General features: G+C 29.0%; 1 protein-coding gene across 1 annotated transcript; it reads left to right on the forward strand.

Annotated features, from left to right (window-relative positions):
* Positions 1-10495: 10495 nt before the first annotated feature.
* LOC129912633 (uncharacterized) lies at positions 10496-11371 on the forward strand. Its single transcript, XM_055990966.1, has one exon. The coding sequence runs from the start codon at positions 10496-10498 to the stop codon at positions 11369-11371; it is 876 nt and encodes a 291-aa protein (XP_055846941.1).
* The last annotated feature ends 214 nt before the right edge of the window (positions 11372-11585 follow it).

The following is an 11585-nucleotide window of genomic DNA, read 5'->3' on the forward strand; positions in this document are numbered from 1 at the left end:
TGAACCAGTAGTTTGTAGTAAATTAGTGTAGCAAATTAACAAATAGATAATATGGTATCTGTAGTTACTTGAATATTTGATTCGAGTTAATTGACTTTTATCTGCTTTCCATGCTTTAATTAAATTAAATTAGGGATTATTCCACACAATATGTGTATAAACGTTTTAAACCCTGATAAATTGATAAATTTCTAATTACAACGTTTAAAATTTTTTCAAATATTAATGAGAAATAAAGAAAAAAAAAACAAAGTTTTTATTGAAAAAAATAAACAATAACACACAAATATTGTATTGCTCAGAAATCTCTATCATGATAAATTTTTTCATATCGGACGGTTCTAGTACAATTTTTTCAATATCCAGTACCTTACCGTACCTAGTTTTATTTTTAGTCCATAGCGAAAGTAAATTATTTAAAAAATCAATTCGAATTCGTCATTTAGTTAATTTGGATATTCATATATTCGTTCTTTCTGATTCTCATGCATCAGTATGACCAAATTTTTTTTGTTAGATTTTATCGGATATTATTTTGAGGTAAACTATTTCTGTTTTCAAATTTCACAATTTTGTGCAAAAAAAAATCAATATTTTATAGAATTTCAGTAGTCACAATTTATTTGCAATCCTATTTTACATTTCAACTTTAAAATACCAAAAAAAAAATGTTTGTCTTCAAGTTGGTGCTCTTTTTGTGTTTCTCAACAAATATTCTTGCACAAAGCAATAAACTTCGAAATTTGATTGAAAAAGTTCACAAGAAAAGTGATTCAGCAACAATATATTTTATTGGATTCGAAAGTGATGATGAATTTTTGACGGAATTTATGAAAGCTCAAGATTCCATTCAAATATCAGTCTTTTCTTATGATTCAACAAGTGAAATTAGACAATGTAATAATATAATAATAGTTTTCCAACCTCCCGAGAGAGAACAAAGTTTTTCAAAACTCTTGCAAAATATTATCAAAAGCATTCAACTAAGAAAATTCGTCATAATTTCAGCAAAAACAATAGACAGTATGCGTCAATGGTTTTCATTCTTTCATTACAATAGTTTCACAAGAATTTTTGGAATAGTTGATAACAAGTCATCGTTTGCATACCTTCCCTACGCTAAAAATGCAATTCAGAAACTTCAAGAAAACGGTCATCTTCCGAATGCTTTGAAAAATCTAAACGGTTTTGTTTTTAGAACAACTCTGATTGAGGACTTGCCAAGAACTTTTCAATATCCAGATAAAATGGGACAAAAAAGTATTGGAGGAAAGTTTGGTCGAATATTTGTGGAATTCTTGAAACGGCATAATGCAACATTTACGGTAATATTTCTGTCCCACGGAAAAATCTTAACTACAGTTATCCAGTTGCATTTGAAGAACATGTTATAATGGTTCCTGTCAATTCTTTTATTCCACCACATAAATACTTTAAGAGACCATTTACAGCGGGAGTATGGTTATGTGTTGGATTCGGGATTATTTTTATTGCAGTTTCAAAATTCATTTTGGATAAAATTACAAATTCAAAGGCAGATTTTTGGTGCAGTTTTAACGAGGCTTTTCTAATTCTGTTGAATCTGCCTACACAAAAACGAATAATTTCAAAATATCGGTTTTATTTACTAGTATTTTTGTTTGCTTTCATAATTGGGAATTTATTTGGAGCTCATTTTCAATCATTTTTAACAGTTTTCATTAAAATTAAACAATTCAATACTATTCAAGACCTAATCGATAGCAATATTTCTGTAAAAATTTCAGATCATCGATGGAAAAGAATACAAAATTATTCACTTCCTAAGAATTTGGAGAAAATATTATTACCAACTCAAGTTGAAATTTTCATTTCTCAATTTATGGAAATGCGTGATATAAGTTTTGCTTATGTCTTGGATTCTGACAGATGTAATTTCTACATTGGTTTTCAATCTTTATATAGAAAAAGTTTATTTCGAGTGGCTAAAGAAACTCTTGGCAGCTACCAGAGTGGATTTTTACTACCAGATCATTCTCCATTTGAAGAAATTCTAAATGAATTCATCGTTCAAGTACTACAAACTGGTTTGATTCAGAAGTGGGATTCAGATGTAGTTTATCAAGCAAAGGAACTCGATTATGCATCAAAGATTTATAAGGATTCTGTTTATGAAGAATATCATCGTCCACTGACTTTACATCAATTGCAATTCGCATGGATTTTACTATTGATTGGATTGGCAATTTCAACAATGGCATTTGTGTTTGAATGTGTTTTTGAAAGGTTTTTAGTATGTTTTATAGTAAAATTGTATTTTTGTTCACAGAATTAGAAAAAAATGTTAACAAAAATGACGAACATAAACAAAGTGTTTTTCTTTGTTAGAAGTGTATATTTTTGAAATAGTCTCGTAAAATTTAAATAAAGTAATCATCTTAAAGAAGACACGACTTTTTAATTGAATTTGATACATTTTAAATACTGAGTATCCATACAATGAATTTTAAAGTTTTGTATCTACAAACATGTTCTTATTGGAAGAACAAAAATATTTTAAGTTAACTTTAATAAGAAGAAGAAGCGCAAAAAAATACTGTAATGAATTAGTCATTCAATTTATGTGGTAAAAGAACCATTCTAAAAATTAATTTTTAACTGTATTTATCGTTTGGGAGGAGTTATAGAATACGGTACACGACTGAAGTGCATCGAAGGTTTCAAGGAGGTTCACAGTTTTTTTTTCTGCCACCTTTTATATGTAATTATGCAAAGTTATTTCGGTGCGTAAAGGAAAACAAAGAATCTTTGAATCCACTGAATTGAAGGTTTTGCTGGATCAGGATCTATGCAAAATCCAAGAAGTATCAATCCTACAAGCCATTTTCAAGAATCTATTCGCTCTGAGAAATGTTTAAAATAATAATAAATCGAGGATCACAACGATCCCTTCTCTTACCTGCAAATTATCGTTTTTATATCCATACCTACTACATAAATATATTCTCAAATTGATGGGGCGTTTTGACCCCAATGCCCCTTCCCTGGGTTCATGCCACCATAATATTTCAGAGATATATATCTTTACCTATGTCTAATGTTTTAAACAAAATTGAAGAGGGATTGAATTTTTTGTTTGGTCATACGAATTCATGAGAATCAACAAGAACGAACATTTATATGAAAAATTAAAAATACATAATTATTAATTCTAAATAAATGATGAATTCGTATAGATTTTTAAAACGAGTTAATTGAAGGATAAAATTTTGATTAATTTTGAATGCAAGTAGGTAATGGAAAATAAAGTAGGGGGGAAACAATTTAAATCATAATAATTATTTTCTATTTTTATAAAACTTTTACTTTACTTCTATTGTTTCAACTAAATAAATTACTGCAAGTGTAGTTTACGGGAGTGAGCGATATCACCCAACTATTAACTATCTGTTATTTAAATAAATGTAATGAACAAAATGGCCATTAAATAACATCCATCAAATAATTAAACAAATTACCCATCTGTCTGTTTGAGCAGAATATTCATGATTGTATACAATTTGTACACAAAATCAATATGTTACTGAAATTATCAGTAACGAACACATTACATTTGCAGTCTTACTTAACATTTCATATTGAAAACATACAAAAAAAAATGCATATTTTTAAATTCATTGGTATTCTTTTGCTCCTCTCAAAAAATATTCTTTCGCAAAATAATAAATTTCGCGACTTTATTGTCAGAGTTTATGAAAAAAGTGACTCAGCGACAATTTATTTCATTGGATTCGAAACTGATGATGATTTCTTGATGGAATTTTTAAAAACTACAAATTCCATTCCAATATCGATATTCTCTTCTAATTTAACAAGTGAATTGAGACAATCCAGTAATGTTGTAATTGTTTTTCAAGTTCCTAATAAAGACCAAAGTTATTTTAAACTACTACAAATTATAATCAAAAGCCTTCAAATCAGAAAGTTTGTTATAGTTTCAGCAAAAACGATAGGACTGATGAATCGATGGTTTTCATTCTTTCATGAATATAAATTTACAAGAATATTTGGAATTGTTAACAACACTTCATCATATGCATACCTTCCCTATGCTAAGAATAAAGTTCAAAAACTTGAAGACAACGATCATCTTCCTGATGCTTTAAAAAATCTAAATGGTTTCGCTTTACGAACACCAATTCGGATGGAGTTTCCAAGAGTTTTTTGGCATATGGGAAAAAATGGAGAAAAACGTATCGGTGGACGTTTTGGTCAAATATTTGTACAGTTTATGAAAAGACATAATGCTACATTTAAGGAGAAGGTGTTGAATTATCCACATGATATCATGTCAGAAGCTGTAATGAATGCAACTTTAAACAATGATCTCGACATAAGCATTAATCCATATTTCACTCTAAAAAATCTCGAAACAAGTTATCCAGTTTCACTTGAAAAACTTGTTGTAATGGTATCCATTAATGGAATCTTATCGCCACATGAATATTTTCAAAGACCATTTTCAGGAGCTGTATGGTTTTGCATTGGAACCACTTTAGCCTTATTCACAGTTTCAAAATTCATTCTGGACAAAATAACAACTTCAACTGCTAACTTTTGGTCTAGTTTCAGTCACATCTTCCTTATTTTTCTGGGGTTGCCTACACAAAGACCAATAACTTCCAACTATCGATTTTACTTCATCGTATTTTTGTTTGCTTTCATTATTGGCAGATTTTATGGAACTTATTTTCAATCATTTCTAACAGTTTTCATCAAAATAAAACAATTCGATACTATTCAAGATCTAGTTGATAACAATGTTTCAGTTTTGGTTTCAAACTATCGATGGGGAGTTATGAAAAATTATTCCTACCCAAAAGGCTTTAAGAACCTAATACTTCCAAGCCCCATTTCGAAATTTAACACCCAATATGTGTCTATAAAAACTAGAAATTTAGCATGGGCAATTGATGAAGACAGATGTGAATTTTATATCGGCTTTGAATCATTGTTTAGAAAGAACTTATTTCGTAAAGCTCACGAAGCGATTGGTAAAAATTGTATTGGATATTTGCTACCATTTCATTCTCCATTTAAGGAAATTTTAAATGATTTTATCATTGGAATAAGACAAACTGGTTTGATACAGAAGTGGGATGCAGATGTTATTTATCAAGCAAAGACAGAAGGTTTTGCATCTGAGATGTATGATAAGAAGTATCTTCTTGAAGAAGCTCATGCTCCATTGACAGTGCATCAATTGCAGTTCGGATGGATTTTTTTATCGATTGGATTGGCTATTTCAACAGTAGTTTTTATAATAGAAAGAGTTTTTAAGAAGTTTTTCTAAGGAAGTAATTGAAGCATGAAAGAACCATTTGAACCATTAAACAAAAATTATAAAAAATAAAAAAAATATCTTTTGAAATGAAAATGTTGTTTTTGTTTTTGTGTTTACTTTTGTCTTTCAATCTGAAATTTTTGTTTCTTATAACTAGAAAAATGGATCGATTCACAACTTTTTCTTGCTGGCCTTCATCGATTAATAAGACATTAGCCAATTAAAAAAATACAAATAACCTAATTTTCCCACTTTTAGAATTTTAGTCATTTACTTTTACATTCATTACTTTGAGTTATTTCTTTACGAAAAAAATTGAATGAAATACAATGTATCAGTCAACGAAGTTGTCTAAAAGGATCATTTGTTGAAATCAAATATTCAAAAATCAATGATAAATTTACAATTAGTTTTAAACATTTGGCATATTCACAGGCGTGTTGATTTTAAAAACCGTAGTATATTTCAGTCGCATTTTGCAACTCAGCTTATTAAACACAGACAGGATATGATTTCATTCAAATCCATAATAATACTATCGCTCATAGCGAATATCTTCATGCAAAACATTGAATTCCGAAAGTTAATTGAAAGAGTTTACTCTGAAAGTGATTCAGCAGTGGTGTATTTTATCGAAATTGATGACGAAGTTTTGACTGATTTATTTAAATCAGATGTGTCCATACCAATATCGACTTTTAATACTGACTACACTGACATATTTCGACAAATGAACAATATTGCCATTGTATTTCAAGTTCCTGAAGAAAGTAATAACTGTTTGAAATTGCTTCAAAATCTAATAGAAAGCATTCATGTTAGAAAGTTTGTCATAATTTCAGCAAAAAGTCTAAACAGTTTGATTCAATACTTTTCATTCTTTGATAAACATAAGTTCACAAGAATTTTTGGAGTGCTTCAAAACACATCATCCTACGCATATCTTCCCTACTCTGAAAATCGAATTCAACAACTTTCTAACAATACAGGCCATCTGCCGGACGCTTTGAAAAATCTAAATGGCTTCACTTTACGAACAACTATTAAAGTAGAAGAACCAAGAGTTTTATGGTATCCGAATAAAAACGGGAAAAAACTTCTTGGAGGAAAGTATGGTCAAATAATTGTAGAGTTCTTAAGGAAACATAATGCAAGTTTTAAAGAAGTAGATACAACCAATATAAGAGAAAACTATTTAAACACTGCTTTAAACAAAAAAATTGACATTAGCATGAATTCATATATCCGTAATGAAAATCCGGACTTGAGTTATACAGTGGCCAGTGAGAGATACGTTATAATGGTTCCTATTAATGGATTTGTCTCTCCCCATGAGTACTTTCAAAGGCCATTTTCAGTAGCGGTATGGTTATGTATTGGATTTTCCGTTATCTCTATTACTCTTGCTAAGATTTTGATTGTTAAAGTTAAAACTTCGAAGTTAGATATTTGGTCAAGTTTCAGTGATATCTATCTTACTCTTTTGAACTTGCCTACCGAAAAACCAATAAATTCCAACTATCGGTTTTACTTGCCTGTAATTTTGCTTTCATTCATAATTGGAAATTTGTTTATAGCTTATTTTCAATCATTTCTAACAGTATTCATCAAAATAAAACAATTCGATACCATTCAGGACCTCGTCAACGGCAATATTTCCGTTATGATTCCAAGTTTTCGTTGGGAAATAATAAGGAATAATTCATTTCCAGAATGTTTGGAAAAAATAATTCATCCAATTAATTTTTATACATTTGCTTGGGAAGCCATGTCTATGCGAAATACAAGTTTTGCCTATTTATTAGATGAAGACAGATGCAAGTTCTACATTGACTTTCAATCTTTGTATAGGAAACCTTTATTTCGCATAGCTCGTGAAGCCATTGGAAGTAATCATATTGGATATTTTCTCGCACAGAATTCTCCCTTTAAAGAAATATTGAATGATTTCATCTTTCAAATCAAACAAACTGGATTGCTTCAGAAGTGGGATTCAGATGTGATTTATCAAGCAAAAGCACACGGTTTTGGAACAAGGATATATAAAGAATATGTTTATGAAGAAGCTCATGTTCCATTGACAGTACATCAGTTGAAGTTCGTATGGAAATTCCTAATGCTCGGATTGACAATTTCAACATTGGTGTTTATATTCGAATGTATTTTTGAAATATTCTTGTTTTTCTTAATCCTGAAAAGACATATTCAACCGATAATTAAATGCTAAAATTATTACAATTTTTACAAGTATAATTTTATAAATCTAAATGTTGCAATTGTTTGAAGTAAAAATTCAATAAAACCTCAAAATATTAAAATAATGTGTTTGGTTTTGATTTTTTCAATTTAATCTTATTAATCATTGCTCGTGAAATTATGCAAAGCTTGCTTACTCATAACTCTTAGCATGATAATGCAATTATCAAAAGTTTACTTTGACGCTGGATTTTTTTAAGAAAGGACACACAACTTACATACAGTTTTATTATACATTCAATTTAAAAATACAGAAAAATGTTGAAATTCAAGTTAGATTTATTGGTATTTATCTAATCAAACATTTTTGGGCATACAAAATTTCATGATAAAAATTCATGAACAAAGCGATTCAGCAACAGTTTAATTCACATTGAAGGATCAAGTTGCTTCGAAACTTCTACAAAATGACATTATGTGCCAGTGATTTTCATTCTTTGAAGCCAATCGTTTAATCGTTCAATTAAAATCAACAAGATGATTTCATTGAAATGTTCAGAACTGTAGGTAAGCAACGCCTAAAGTAATGTCAAATCATTGGAACCTGATAGTAGAAATAAGCGAATAAAATAGCTGAAGCGAATTCAAAATTCAATTAAAAATTTATTTAAACATGCTCAAACCAGTAAAATACGTCTGAAGTTCGTTAAATCAATGGCAAACATTTTTTCGTTCTTATTTGTAGAAAATAAGTTGAAATAAATTTTTTGTTCACCCAATTGAAAATCAATAAGAAGACTTGATTTAATGCTTACTATAAGCTTATACTATGTTTTCACCTACGCTTAAACAGAGATTTAGCTAAGTAGATTTAGAATAAATCTCGACATATATGCTAAGTTATTTTATTTAATTATTATTGAATTCTAATATGCAGCTGAAGTATGTACTTGGTAGTTTAAAAAAATTAGTGATTCTGAATACTTTTTTAATGTTCTTAGGAATTAGTAGTAATTATCATGAGTTTTCGAATATTTGATTTCAAGTTAAAATAAATTGGTTTTCACATTAAATTAATTCTCGTAGATATAATTTGTCAAGAATAATGCATTTTTTCTATATCGGAAATAGAAAAAGTAACAAAACTGATAAAAAAAAATATTAACAAATTGCTTTTTTCTTTCAAAGCTAAGTTTGGAGCATATTCGTAAAAGTACTGATTTTCACAACCAAAAAACAAAACTGTTTACGAAATAAGTAATTCAGCTGTGGTTTATTTTATAGGAATTGATGACGAAATTTTGACTAATTTCTTAAAAGCTGATATTTCCTTACCAAGATCGATTTTTAATGCAGATTTCACTGAAAGATTTCAACAAAGAACAATATTATCATAGTATTTCAAGTTCCTGAAAAAAACCAAAACTGTTTGAAACTGCTTCGAAATCTTATCGAAAATACTCTTTTTAGAAAATTCGTCATAATTTCAGCCAAAACTCTAAGCAATTTGATTGAATACTTTCACTTTTTTGCTGAATATAAGTTCACAAGAATTTTTGGAGTAATTGCTAACAAGTCTTCTTATGCATACATGCCCTACGCTGCACATAGGAGTATTGTCATCAAAAACCTGGCCATAATTATTTTTCGTGGTTTTTGTTATTATTTCTGTTTATAATGAGTATTCCTACAAGAAAATACAATATAAACCTAGTTTTTGTTATTTTTATTTTTTTATCAAAAACTAAAAAAATTGATTAATGGCCTGTACTCCGCCTGTCGACATTATTTTTCTCAAATTTTTTTCCACATCCCTAATACGCAATTCTCAGTTTCTTTTCTCTCTTCCCCAACCTTAATTAAGATCACCTAAAATAAAATACACTAATAACATCAGTAAATTTAATTTAAAAATAAAAAACGTTGCATAAAGTAAGGAGTATTTTATATCAGAAAGTGAAAAACTAATGGACCCTCAATTCTCTAAAGAGCACTTAAGAGCACCCAATTTTTGTTGCATTGTGTTGAAGAATATAATATAAACTAACTCATAAGTTTCAATTCATCGCAGAATAACGGGGTATACTAAAACAAAATCATTAAAGTTCAAATTATAACTTAACAAAAATATCAAGTTTTTAGATACTAGTTCTAAGCCCGAATTAAATAGAAAACACCATCTAACATTTCCAAAACTTTTTTAATATCGTTAATAAATAACTGAAGATGAATTCTCCATTTAATTTTTTTTTAGATTTCTATCACAACACTTCGATATGGCATATAGAATAACACTTACTAAAATACTTCGCATTCAAATAAAAATGAGGTAGATGTAGCAGTTAACTTTAAACTCATTTTTTAACAAGACACGATCGAAAAACAAAAAAATGAATGCAGCATGACACATGTTTATTTTGCACCCACTTTGACAAACTTTTTGGTTTAAATTTTGATTTTCAGAAAATCGACTTATGACCAGGTTTTTACTGCAAATACTCCTATGTGCGCTGATAATCAAATACAAAAACTTTTTGACTTGAAAGATCATCTACCGGACGCATTGGAGGATCTTAATTTTTAAAGAAAATCTGTTTTTGGCCGATGATTCCGAAACACCCTGTGAAATAATTTTATTGAAATTCATTGGTATAACAGCCCTAGAAATGTCCTTCAAATAAAAAAAAAAAATTGTACCGCTAACTCAATCCGTTCAAAAGTTATGATTTTTGCAACGAGATAAGTCATTTTGGACAACCGTGTGGCGTTGCCTTACGAACAACTGTTAATAATGACTTGCCAAGAACTTTTTGGTATCAAAATGAAAAAGGACAAAAACTTATTGGAGGAAAGTTTGGTCAAATAATTCTTCAGTTTTTAAAGAGACATAATGCAACTTTTGAGGATATAACAGCTTACAATAAAGAATTGAAAGATTATTTAAACTCTCTATTTAACAACAGCATTGAAATTAGCATGAATTCATACTTGCCAAGAAAATACCTCGATATGAGTTATCCAGTATCAATTGAAGACTCTGTTATAATGGTGCCCGTCAATGGATTTCTTTCCCCACATGAGTATTTTCAGCGGCCATTTTCCACAGGAGTATGGTTGTGTATTGGATTTTCCGTTGTCTTTATTGCAGTTTCTAAGATATTTCTTGACAAAATTATTACTTCAAAAGCTGACATTTGGTCAAGTTTTAGTGATACCTATCAGATTTTATTGCACCTTCCCACAGAAAAACCAATTACTTCAAACTATCGCTTTTACTTGCTGGTGCTTTTGTTTGCCTTTATAATTGGAAATTTATTTAGGGCTTATTTTCAATCATTTCTTACAGTTTTCATTAAAATAAAGCAATTTGATACTATTCAAGATCTAGCTGACAAAAATGTATCCGTAATGATCTCAAATAACGTATGGGAAATATTAAAAAATGAATCTTATCCAGACGGTTTTGACAAAATTATCTATCCAGTTGATTTTTTTACATATGCTACTGAATTTGTGTCTATGCGAAATACAAATTTTGCATATGCTGTAGATGAAAACAAATGCCAATTTTATATTGGCTTTCAATCGATGTTTCGAAAAAGCTTATTTCGAATGGCTAAAGAAACTATTTACAATCATCAATTTGGATATTTGCTGCCACCTAATTCTCCATTTAAGGAGATTTTAAATGACTTCATCATTGAAATCAGACAAACTGGATTGCTTCAAAAATGGGATTCTGATATATTTCATCAAGCAAAGTTACTAGGTTATGCATCAAAGATTTATACGGATTATGTTTATGAAGAAGCTCATGTTGCGTTGACATTGAATCAATTGCAGTTTACATGAAATATTTTAATGATCGGATTGGGATTTTCGACAGTGGTGTTTGTATTCGAATGTGTTTTTGAGAAATTAATATTTTTTCTCATACTGAAAAGTTATATTCAATGAAATAATTGAATGTGTTGAAAACTGTAAAATTGTGTATTAATATTATAAAAATTATAAAAATTAATTTTAGCTTTTAACTTTTTCTTAAAAGGAAAAAATCAAATCATGT

The sequence above is a fragment of the Episyrphus balteatus genome, chromosome 2 (assembly GCF_945859705.1).
Source record: "Episyrphus balteatus chromosome 2, idEpiBalt1.1, whole genome shotgun sequence".
Classification (NCBI taxonomy): domain Eukaryota; kingdom Metazoa; phylum Arthropoda; class Insecta; order Diptera; family Syrphidae; genus Episyrphus; species Episyrphus balteatus.

Coding starts and splice junctions, on each gene's coding strand:
- LOC129912633 (XM_055990966.1), top strand. CDS start 10,496: ATGAATTCATACTTGCCAAGAAAATACCTCGATATGAGTTATCCAGTA.